The sequence below is a fragment of the Centruroides vittatus genome, unplaced genomic scaffold, assembly GCF_030686945.1.
Source record: "Centruroides vittatus isolate TY-2023 unplaced genomic scaffold, ASM3068694v2 contig_1035, whole genome shotgun sequence".
Taxonomy (NCBI): domain Eukaryota; kingdom Metazoa; phylum Arthropoda; class Arachnida; order Scorpiones; family Buthidae; genus Centruroides; species Centruroides vittatus.
Window position 1 is genome coordinate 2,578,441 of NW_027120673.1, and position 12,814 is coordinate 2,591,254.

The following is a 12,814-nucleotide window of genomic DNA, read 5'->3' on the forward strand; positions in this document are numbered from 1 at the left end:
CTCCCTCACAGTTCATAAGGCTGTGGTAGTTCGGAAGGAAATATTTGCGAGTCCACGAGTAACGGTATCAAATAACGACATGGAGAGAAAAATACACAATGAATACACCTTTTATTTCTTGCGAACGCAGTTCTTTTAATTCACGGATCCCAACTCAATATAGTTACTTCTATAACTTTACAGGGGGGGAAGGCAGGTCACTTCCTGTTACTTCACATATATACAACGCGCGCATAACACAAACGAACATGAAGATAAAAAAAAGGTGGAATCTAATAACTAATTTACAACTAACCTTATAACTATCTTAAAACTAACAAGGAAAAGGAATGGATAGATTAAGAAAAGTAGAGAAAAGGCAGATAGAAAGTATCCGGGTCTAGGTTGTGTAGTTAACGTCCTTGATGATTTTTACGCTCACAAAAAAAATCGTAGTCTCGCTCTACTCCTCCAGTAGCTCTATGTCGAGATTCTTCGGCTCTCTCAATGCCTTAGAGATCTTCGTAGCCTCTTTTCTTTCTCAGTCTGGAGCACTACTTGCTATGTCTGTATCGTCCGATGTCCAGCCAGAAAAGTGTCCTTTTCTTTTTCCTACGCTGCCTTGGGCCTATACTTTTTTTGTCCATATCCCCAATTTCGGGGAAGTCTTAATCCTCCATTGTTAGACACTTGGTTCTTGGGAAAGGCAACCCTTCCCCTCGAGCGGTAACGGTTCACGTATGAGTCGCTTTGAGACAATGGGAAGGACGTACGAAAGTAGGAATGAGAGAAGAAAATAGAAACGAAATACAGAACTTATGAACTATATATATATATATATAGTTCATAAGTTCTGTATATATATATATATATAACTAAAATATGGCTGAGGGCCACAAGGCATTAACATTACATTGGCCAAAGATAAAGTACATGTCACAATATTCACAAACAGAATACATTATTACCATGCAAAGATTACCAGTAGCTTCTAGATGCCGCTTAAATGAGCCAAATGATGGATGTACATCTGCATAACAAACATGCACTTATCATCAATCTCTTATGTAAATTTTCCTCTTTTGCAAGCAAAATGAGGGGTACCGTATTTTATGGACTATAAGACACACCTTAATTTTTAAGCAGTTTTTAAAAAAAATACCTATAAGACGCTACGGACTATAAGACACACCTGAATTTTGGAGGCAATTTTTCGAAGAAAAAAGTGCGTCTTATGGTCCGTAAAATACGGTAACAGTTATTCTTTTTGTGCAATTTCTCATGTTTCCAATAAAGCTTATTTTCCATGCATTGGGTGTGATGTTATATTTTTTCTTTCACATTTTTCTCAAAAACTATGGGTTATAGAAGTAAGGTTCTTGGGTCATTTTTTTTTATGTATTCCAAGTGAGGATTCTAGCTCTGCAGAGTTTATGTAGTCTTTATGGGGCACCCTGTATTTGCTGTAATTTTAATTTTTATTCTAATCCAAGAATTAAATTAAGAGTTTTCAATAAATTTAAAAATTTTTCATGTAAGATAATTAAAATATTTAATTTAAAATTTCTGTAAAAATTCCATTATTGTTAAATATTTTAGGAATTTAAGGTCAGGTTGAATTTGAATATTTTTCTCAATAATTATAAATTTTATATAAAAAATCCAATGTCATTTGCTTATTATTATTGTATATAAAACAGTATTATTATTTGAAAGATCAATTTTATTAATAAATGTAAATTTATGACACATTGCTTTATTATTCTCAATTATATATGTTTTCTTGGTTTTTTTATCATCTGTAATTGTATTGTATTTTGTTTGGTAAAGAATTTTGTTTCTTGACAAAGAACTTGGTTCCTGGTTACATTTTCTACAGATACATAGTTTATAGTAATTATATAAAAAATGGTAAGCCTTTTTTCTGATGCTACAATGGATTGCGATTCATATCAAAGTTAGATTGTTATTTTTTTAGAATAGTTTATTGTTCTTTATTTTTCATATGTGTTGATTAGTTCCACCCAAACAGGAAACATTATTGAATATTTTATCATTTGTTAGCATTATTAACAATTTCTGTTATTTTAAATTTGCATAGTATAATCAAGAAAATGATAATTTACTAAATATGCATGCTAACTTTTAATAAAATAATAGAATATATCTCATAAAAATTTTAAATATGTCTTCAATAAAATTGAAATTGTGAATAATAGTAATCCATCTAGCATTTAGATAAAGTAGAATGAGAATTTTAATTCAGTACTTAACTATGACTGAATAAAATTAAATAATTTAAAATTATATACAATCTTAGTTTACCATAATGAACTTCTTTTGTAGATCCATGAGTTAATACATGTGTATATTGAACTTTTGATATTTCTTCTTGAATTAAATGTTCTACTTGAAAATGATAACTAAAAATATATATATATATATATATATATATATAATATATATATACATATGAATGCAGAAAAATATTAAATAAAATAGTATAAATACAATAAAATAATTATTCATTGTAAACTTAATTGATGAAAGGACATTATATTTAACATAACTTACTTGACTGCATTTGTATATAATAAATCTAGATCTGTTAATTGCAAGAAATGAGTTGTAAAGAGTGTGAAACACTGAAAAATAATTTTTTTTGCTATAAGAAATTTATATTCACAAAATTTAAAAATATAAAGAAAGAATATTATGTATTTTTCAGAAAACAAGCATATTAATAAAAAAAAGTAAAACATTTTGCATTTTGATGCATTAATTACTGTAATTTCTTGCCAATAATCTATAGATGCAATTTTCATTGACACTAAATGATTTTTGTCATTATATTTAAAGACTATTTCATTTGAATCTAAACTACGATTTAGAATGAGAAGTTATTGATTCTGGTCTACCAAAATCAATAACTTCTCATTCTAAATACCTAAATACAGTACATTCAGTACTGTACTGTATTTAGGTATTTAAATTCTACACTGATTTATCCTGATATTGAAGTTTGGTGGAAGCAGTCCAGTTTGTCTTGTTCATTGATTGTTTTAAACAAGGCCACAATGTTTTATCTATGCTATGATAATATTTGGTATGGTAATCCATTCCATATTTGTTTACTCAATGCACTGTTCACGCATTGTTTACTCATGCAATGAAGACTAGTTTAGGGTATGAACATGCAATAGAACTGGTGTGTAAAAGTCCAGAATATAGTACAAGCAGATTTCATTAAGAACCTTTAGAATAAATGGGATTGTTGTTTATGTAAAAGAAAAGATTATCCAAAAGGCAAAACTGAACTGGCATAAAAAAAAAAAATGTAAAATTTCAGAGAATTATGCAAAAACTAATTGAACTAAAATACTTTACATTATTTTTGCAGCCTCTAATCTCATAAAGTTTTAACACTTGCTATTAAGTATATGTTTATGAGAGAGAGTTCATAGTAGTTCTTTGATGAAATCTCATATTTTAAATATTTTTGGTATAAAAGTATTACCTTTAAACTGATAAGATGCTCACATATAGCAAAACATATGCTAATACCTTCTTCCACAGAAGTACCTATAAAACATATTTATTGAAATTAAATAAAATATTAATTTCTTCAGGATTTCAATATTTAAAGTATCATTAAAAGTTTTTTTTAATGTAGTATCTCTTATTCCCATTATGTTATTAATATCAGATAAAATAATATCCAATATTAATTATTAGAATGCATAAATATTTCAAATATGTAGTGATTCCTCAATCTTAAAAAACTAATACTTACCTCTACCAAGTTCATCAATAATTATTAATGAATTTTCTGTGCAATTTTGAAGAATATAATTCATTTCTTTCATCTAAATGTGGAATATAAATTAATATAAATTATTCAGAATTCTAAAGAATCCAGGACAAAGTATATTTTTTAAAACATATTGTAAAAAATACAAATAAAAATATTTTTTGTTGTCCTTTTATTAATCTCAGGAAACATGATCCACATTGGCGGAGTCAACCTTTCCTTACAGGCTATTTGTATTTTTTACAAATACATTCATTATGTACTGTACATTCATATGTTTTAAAAAATATATTTTGTCTTGGATTTTTTAGAATTTTTTCTTTACAATATGAAATTTTATGGAAAATATCCAGTCATATTACTTTTACTCAATTTGAATGGCAATAGTTAGGGCAGTGTTTTTCAACCGGGGTGCCACGGTGACACGATTGGAGTGTTGCAAAGTTTAGGACCTTTAGGCATTTTCTTGGAAATTTACTTAAGTGTAGTTCAAGATAACTCGTATTGTCAGTATTTCGAAAAAATTCAATGGACTTAAATTTTGATTTTAAACACGTAGAAACACTATTTTTGCATAAAAATGCTATTTCAAACTGTCATTTAAAATTTTTTTTTTCTCCAGACCCCACCCCAGCATTGCGCATAATATTCGTTTTTGCAAAAAGTTCATCTGCCCCCATTAAGCCTCCCCTTATTCAGATACTAGATCCACTGCCGGTCAAGGGTGCCACTCAATAAAAAAGGTTGAAAAACACTGAGTTAGGGGAAGTAGCCTATAAGGAAAGGTTGACTCTACCAATGTGGATCATGTTTCCTGTGATTGGGAAAAGAATAACAAAGAAGACTACAAGAATATTTTTATTTGCATAAGTCTTTATTATTTGTATTTTTTACAATATGTTTTAAAAAATTTAATAAATTATTCAATTTTTATTAAAAATTTAAAAGCTTGCATTAACTGTTATTGATTATTAAAAATAATTCATTTAAAAAATAAATAACAGTATCAAAAAATATTAATAATTAATATGCTCAAATTTAGAATGTTAATAATAATAATAATAATAATAAATAAAAATTCTGATAGGTTAATGTTACCTATGGTAGCGAACATGGCGGCTCATCTCTGAAACAGTGGGACGCATGTACTGTACTAACCTAACCTAACCTATTCTAATAATTTGGTTGGCAATATTTATGGTAATTTATTAGAATAGGTTAGGTTAGGTTAGTACATGCATCCCCACTGTTTCAGAGACGAGCCGCCATGTTTGCTACCATAGGTAACATTAACCTGCTGATAAAGACAGAATAATATTTTAAAATTTTCAAAAATTGATTACCTCTAGCATAAATGTTGACAAATTAGATTCCATGTCATCATTGCTACCGATTCGTGAAAATAATTGATCTGTTATTCTAAATGAAGCATATTCAGCAGGTACAAAACATCCAAGTTGTGCCATTATTTGTAGTAAGGCTACTTGTTTTAGATACGTAGATTTTCCACTCTGAATGAAAATCAAGCTTTAGATTGTTTTTGTCACTAAAATTTAAAGATATACAATGCTTATACAGTGAACCCCTCATAAAAACTGCTTTTGCTCAGAACCATTTGCAGTAACAAAGTAGGAGTTTTACTGAGATTACAATTACAGTACTCATATTATATTAAATTTGTGCTATTCCATCTGAAACAGTGATTTAATTGATTTTACCAATGGATTTAAGGTCACAATGAGATGGCTAGATGATGAAGGACGAGACCTGATATATCAAGGATAAACCACTCCTGAAGAGCTCCTGAGGTTTCTTAATTTCCCAGATTCAATCCTTAGACCCCAGAGCAGTAGGTCCCATTACACAATGCTAGAATATAACAATAGGGAAAAACTTGATGACAATGTCTCTCTTTTACAAGTTTGCAAAGACTAATAAGCGTACACATATAACCAGTGGTGATATTCGGCGGGTTCGCACAGGTTCGGCCGAACCCATTGTTAAAATTTTCAGTTTTCCGAACCTTGTTAAACACACGGAACATTTCTCAGTGGGTTTGTTTTTTTTTAAAAAAAATATATTAAAATATGCGTATTATACTCTGTAATACTACTAAACTAGGGCCTTATACCCCATTTGCACCGAGCATTTCAATCTAGATTGTGAGCAAGGTCAGGGAGTATGTCTTGGTGCGATCTCTCTCGACCGTTTCCAATTGAGGTTTAATCGCGATCAATTCAAGAGTGTTCTTGAAAGTAGATCCAGTCATAAGAGAGATCCCAGAATGCCACGCGCGTGAGACAATACAAGATGGCTGTGGAACACGTGTCGGGCTATGGACAGCGAAAGAAAAAGTATAATGTATCTCGAGAGATGATGACATGTGCCTATTTCTAGAAGCGCCATATTGCGGTAAAGAATTTCTCTGCCTGGAAAAAAAAAAAAAAAAAAAAGGTCGACAGCTCTAAAATACTATTGTTACCTGGCCTTCTCCCATGGCTCGTTACGTTCTAAATACGCCACTGATTGTTAGATATATGGTTGCAAGAAAAGGTATTGTATTTATTTCTAGCCAAAACTTCCATTTCGTTTGTCGGTGATTGTCAGGGAAAAATTTTCTGCTAGCGAACCCGTTGTTAAATATTTCAAATATCACCACTGCATATAACCAATACCCAGCAAGAAATTATAAAAAAAACTACTCTTGTTTTCCAAGTGCTTGACTACATGAAACTTAAATTCATAACTTCTTTTTTTAAAGCCAGGTCTTATGCAGCAAGTTGTGGTTGTGGACACCTCAATTAGTTTCAATTTATTTCATTTTTTACACATAGATGGCAATTTGTAAAAATATCAGTAATTTTGTTTAATTTACTAGTAATTTAATTTCGTTAATAATAATTTATAATGATTAATTTAAAATTTAATATTTAACATATAAATATATTATTTCCTTGGAATGTAAGGACGACTAGAAAGTTGAAGACATGCTGCTGAAATAATGGCACTCTAGAGTGTGCGACCATCATTGCATATTATTTGCCTTTGTACACCACCACTAAAAATTATGATTTGGTATATAGGCTATTCTGTTTTCCCACAAAGCAGTAGCCCCTGCTAAACTCCTATCAATTAGAAAGGATGATTTGTTTACCGTGGATTAGTTTTACATCATAGTGTTTGAATGTCTGTCATGGCAGAACATTGTAAAGGATGCATATCAAAATGAAAAAAAAAAAAAAAAAAAAAAAAAAAACATTGGTTCATTTTACAAACTGATACTCAATTTTGATATTGACAGTTAAGAGAAATACTTATTTCAGGATGCCAAAGAAAATATTTTATTAGAAAGTTTTATTTTTATATCATAGTGTCAGAATTCTAGAGTACAGATAAATTTTATTTAAAGTTAAAAGTGACACATTTGTCAACCATTTTGGAAAAGGGAAGTAAAACTTCCTTTTAAAAAGATGTTATATCACATATCTCCAACAACCTTATCACACATCTCCGACAAACATCTGTCCATCTGAGTCAGGACAAATATCTTGTTAGAAAATAGAATATCCCATCAGGTGTTATAAATCCAGAAACCCGATTGGAGGGAATCTGAGATAAAAAGGGGTCAAATTCACAATATCAGGGAGATGGCCATAGAAGTATAGAAGGCAGAACTCCAGCATAATACAGCTTCATCCTCTTCTCATCCAGGTCAGCCCAGTCTCCATATCCAACAACCAAGTAACCAGAGGTATTATTCTTTGAACTCAAATGTAAACTCTCTCATATTCCGAGGTGTAGTTAAGCTAACAACTAAATGAACTATTTTCTTTGTACTTCCCATATATATATATTAAATTTTATTTGTTTTGTAAATGCTCTTGTAAATTCAATTTATATGGACCCTGATCAAACTTACCCATGACTTCCCTCCCCACTTGAATAATAGTCCTCCTAAACGCCATCCAGTGACTCAGTGAGCAGAACTACTAACAGTTCTGATGATTAGAGGGACAACTCTTGCACGTAGTCTCACAATAATAACAGCTTCAGCTTACATTCAAATAAGAATTCACATTAAAATGTTAGCTGAAGCTATTTTGATCTAAGAAGGAAAATGTTTCTAATGAAAAAGGATGAAAACGTTTCTAAGAAAAAGTCTTTCTGGCAATGGTTATAACTTTAAAAACTTTTTATAACAATTAAAAAGTAGCATGGATGATAAATTCATTAAAGATTTCACATGTGGAAAGCACACAATCTTCACAGTTCATCCATTTTCACACCTCAAAAACAGTAATTTTACTTGGTAAAGTAAACCTTTATTTGGAAGCTTTAATAAATTCATCATGAATGTTACACTTTTTAATTATTGGAAAAATTTTTTAAAGTTATAATCTTTGTTGGGTAGACTTTTAAATAGTTTTAGCATATTGAGGTAGAGGGGAACCTCCAAATAAAGGTTGACTTTGTCAGGTAAAATTATTCTTCCTCAGGTGTGAAAATGGACAAACTGTAAATACTCTGTAATTTCTTATGCAAAATCTTTAAGGAATTCATCATCCAGATTACTTCTTAATTATTGTAAAAAATGTTAAAATCTTAACATGCTAATAAATAAGTTTTATTACATTACCCATTACATCTAGTTTATATATAAAGGAAATAAAACAGAAATGTTAGGACTTTAAACTCAAAATTTAGTTATTAGACATTTTGCTGTTAATCGAGAAAGTAAAAGAAAAAAAACAGAATAAAATTTTATTCTATTTTGTTTACATCTACTCTGTGCTGCATGATTGATTACTGTATAAGAATCAATAAATTAAAAATAATAGTTATACAGTATCTGAGAAAAAACAGAATATGTCGTGTCAATTATTCACAAATAACTTATATTACTAAAAGATTAAAAATAAATAAATAGTCTGTCTCTTCATTTATTATTACAGATTCTTAAATATAAGGATTTAGATCTCCTTATTTTTAAAAATAAATTTTTCATACTAAAAATAAAAGTATGCCATAAATTTGAATTTAATGAATTAAATTTTGTATCAAAAAACAGAAGAGAGAATTAAGAACATTCAAAAAGATATTTGTAAGAAAATATTTTCATCAAATATGACTTTAACAAAAATAAAACTTTTAGATATTATTATTATTTTTTTTTAATAAAAAAAAAAATATAAGCTGAACAAGTTGCTTTAGAATATAGTCAATATATTTAGAACTCCAAACTAATAAGCATCTTTATATATCAACAATATTGTCCCAATTATATAATTAATATTACATTTAAAAATTTTATTTATTTATTTTTAGAAATTCAAATGGTATAATTTGTGTGAATATAATATAATGAAAATTTTTATTATTATTATAATGTACAGTATTTGTAAAAGAATTGGGAAATTATAGAATTTCATTTGTTTTAGAATAACTATATTTAGACATTTCTTACAAATAAATTATAAAAAATTTTTTACATAAGTATTAATAAAATAAATAAATATTCAAATAAGTATATTTAAAAATAAATTAAAAAAACAATAATAATAAATCAATACATTAGGTCTATGCTAAGTTCTAAGGTTTTTGGACAAATTATGTACTTGCAACAACATTGTTTAAAAGTAAGTTGTAACATCATTGTTTATTCAAAATAGTTTCTATTGCTCTCAAGAACTTTCTGCCAATGGCATCAAATGTATACCATGGTGTTAGAAGATTGCTGACTTGAGCCAAAGAAGTCAATATCTCATTTTTGCACATTGCAATGTGCAAAAATGAGATGTTGACTTCTTTGGTGATCAAAATTACCAATGCATTGGTGAGATTGGTGAACTGCAAATCAGATAAAAGGTTTATTTCTTCTGATTATTACCTGCATTGACAGGTAATAATCAGAAGAAATAATGTTTAGTGAGTACACTGGATATGGTAATACTCTTCAGACCAGCTCCAGAAGTTTTTGTTGCTGCAATATGAGGCTGTATGTTGTCATGCTAGAGAATGAGCTATCATTGATTTGACACATTTTGGCCTCCTCTTTCACAAAACTTCACCATACAAACTTATGTATAGATTCCACACATACCCCAGGATGTCTCCACTTTAAATAAAACATTCAAATATCTCAAAAGCAAACTGATACAAAAAAAGGGTAAAAACCATGCTTTTAACAAAAACTGTAGAGATCAGAGAGGAAAATATGAAAAAATGTAATGTAAAAATATCAAAAAATGTAGTGGTTTTTTCCAGTGGAACCTCTATTTACCTATGTACCCCTAATACCATGTTAAAGTTAACAAAAAATTATGCTTATCAATATGCCATGCTGATATTTCATACACTTTTAGTGTCACTGTTTGATAAAGTACCGCCAACATTATCTATACTTAAATTGTACTTAATGCAGGTTGCACAATTGGATTTACAACTTTCTATGAGAATTTATTCAATGAATGATGTATTTCTTATAATCTAAAGTTTATTTTCAATTTCATATGCAAATGGGAACTTCACAAATTATTATTATTTCAAATGAAAGCTGGTGTAAATATTATTCAGAAAAAAGTTCATTTTTGTAAAATACAATTATTTTATATTTTACAAAGGCTATAAAAAGTCATTTGCCTTACAGCTACAGCAATGGATGGTTACATGATAAAATGTCATCACCCTGTAAGTCCCAGCAAACCTTCTGCATGATAACCAGTTCCTACAGCTTTTATTAAAAAACATTTTTTTGGTATCACTTAGTTTTTGAGAATTTGACTTTTCCATTTAAAATGGAACATACTGTATATATTTCTTTAAATTTTGTTATTTAAGTAAGTTATTTTTGAAAATTTTAAACAATATCACAATATCAATACACCTATCCCTCAATTTACACGGAAGATAGGTTCCTGAGAAAAACGTGTAAATCGAATTTGTATCTTTTTGAATGTAAAACCGTGTAAATCAAAAAGTATGCAAAAAACGCATAATTTCGTTGTTTATTAATTATGAATTTTTTTCAATTTTTTAAAGGTACATAAATCAAACAAAAATATTGAAAGGCAAAAAAAAATATATTCTTTTATTAATTAAATACAAAGTACAAAAGAACAAAAAATAAAATCTGAAAGATTCACAGAAATGTAATGTAATTGTGTAATGTAATGTAATGTAAAGTAAAAAATGTAATTAAAAATAATGTAATCGTTTGTTACTTATGAATATGAAAAATTAAAATTTTCTGGTTTAAAACTATGTGCAATGAATGCAACTTCATGCATATGGGAGAGTACCCTACGTCGGTTTATCAGTTCCTATTTGACAAATTGAAATAAAACTGTCACCTAGTATCCTAAATATCAACTATAACATATAATTAAGGTGGATTAGAATATAGATGTAGATTAGAGTTAAAAATTGTTTCTTTTGATCATAGCCTGTTTATTTTCTATATTTATTTTTTAAACCGTGTAAAAGCGAAAACGTGTAAAAGAAGCACCGTGTAAAACGAGGGATAGGTGTATATAATTAATGATAGGTAACAAGTAGCATGAACTTACCATATTTGGTCCAGTTATAATAATAAAATTATTATCTTTAGATAAAAACTGAAATAATAGAATAATAATTAAATACATACAAAATTGAATTTCTATACTTCTACTATTGCATTCATATTTGTTATAAATTTATTAGTTGTACATTTGATTAAACTGCCAAGACAGTAATTGTAAATTCACAGAAATAAAAGACTATACAATAAACTCTTTTGTCCTTTCTCACATCTCAGGAAATAACAGTTCTATACAATAAAAATAAGACTTATTTTTGTAAGTTTATAATCAATGTCCTGGCAATTTTATCAAATGTATATTATATTTTTTACTTGTGGCATCACCAGAGGAAAGTTTTGTAACATTTTGGATAGTGAGGTGGATGATTAGCCTCTAAATAAAGGTTGACTCCACAATAAGACTTATTTCCTGAGGTGTAAGAAAAGACAAAAGAAGACTTTTTATTGTGAATTCTTTTATATTTGTGAATTTTTATTAGTTGTAATTTACACAATGTTGGTAGGATTATTTGATTTATCTAATTTTAACTTTGAAACTTATAGGCTAATAATATCTAATAAGCAGTAACATTTGTGAATAATAATTGTAATGACTTGCTGTTTGTATAGAATACTATTTTTATTGTATGATTTAAAACTACATGCACTAGTTTGGCATATACTATAATCATCTAAAACTGAAGGTTGATTGATGATTAAGCATTGTCAACACTGAGCATGCTATAATCAGAGCTATATATGCTATATATTGGAAAGACTTGTAAACATGAAAATAAAATATATTGGAAAGACTTGTAGACATGAAAATAAAATTTCAATATCTTGACTAAAAAGAATTAAAGTATATGTATCTTTTTTATTAGAAGAATAATAAGATGAAATTTTGTTGATCCAAATGTCAATTCATATTTTAAAAATTTTTCTTTAATTGTTAAATTATTTGATATGATAAATCTGTTAAATCTAAATAAAGTGAAAACCTCCTAAATGGAAAAAATTCTTTAGAATGAAGTAATTTTTCTATGTTAAATTCTACTATAAGCCAGAAACCAGTCTACTGCAGAAATGGAAGAGGGTTTTTTTTTGTATGAAGAATGTAACTTAGCCTGGATAAAGCAGAAAATTAAGATTCCACTTATAGACATGAAAATATCTAAGTAAAATCACCTCCAGGTATAATGATAGTTGCAGAGCATAACAAATTGTGAATCCTGTCAGAGAAATGAAGGCAATGTAACAAAAGAATATATAGCCATAAGATCTTTGTTGGAAATTAATCAGAGATAAAATAAGATTAAATTCTTGAGAACAAGTGTGAGGTTTCAGACAGAGTTCAAAATGAAGTTAATTGTATATTTTATATACCTATATAAAGAAAATGTTATGGTAAGATCAGAACAAAGGTCATGTAAGCTATGTGAGAGAGAGGAGGAGAGAAATATAGT

General features: G+C 28.4%; 1 protein-coding gene across 1 annotated transcript in view; it reads right to left on the reverse strand.

Annotated features, from left to right (window-relative positions):
- LOC136969551 (mutS protein homolog 4-like) overlaps window positions 1–12,814 on the reverse strand; it is a 101,516-nt gene that overhangs the window by 3,203 nt on the left and 85,499 nt on the right. The window contains exons 16-21 of the mRNA XM_067263765.1: window positions 11,356–11,403; window positions 5,134–5,301; window positions 3,773–3,845; window positions 3,497–3,561; window positions 2,554–2,624; window positions 2,305–2,402 (exon numbers count right to left, since the gene is read on the reverse strand). Coding sequence (XP_067119866.1) covers window positions 2,305–2,402; window positions 2,554–2,624; window positions 3,497–3,561; window positions 3,773–3,845; window positions 5,134–5,301; window positions 11,356–11,403 — 523 coding nt within the window. The remainder of the gene's footprint in view (window positions 1–2,304; window positions 2,403–2,553; window positions 2,625–3,496; window positions 3,562–3,772; window positions 3,846–5,133; window positions 5,302–11,355; window positions 11,404–12,814) is intronic.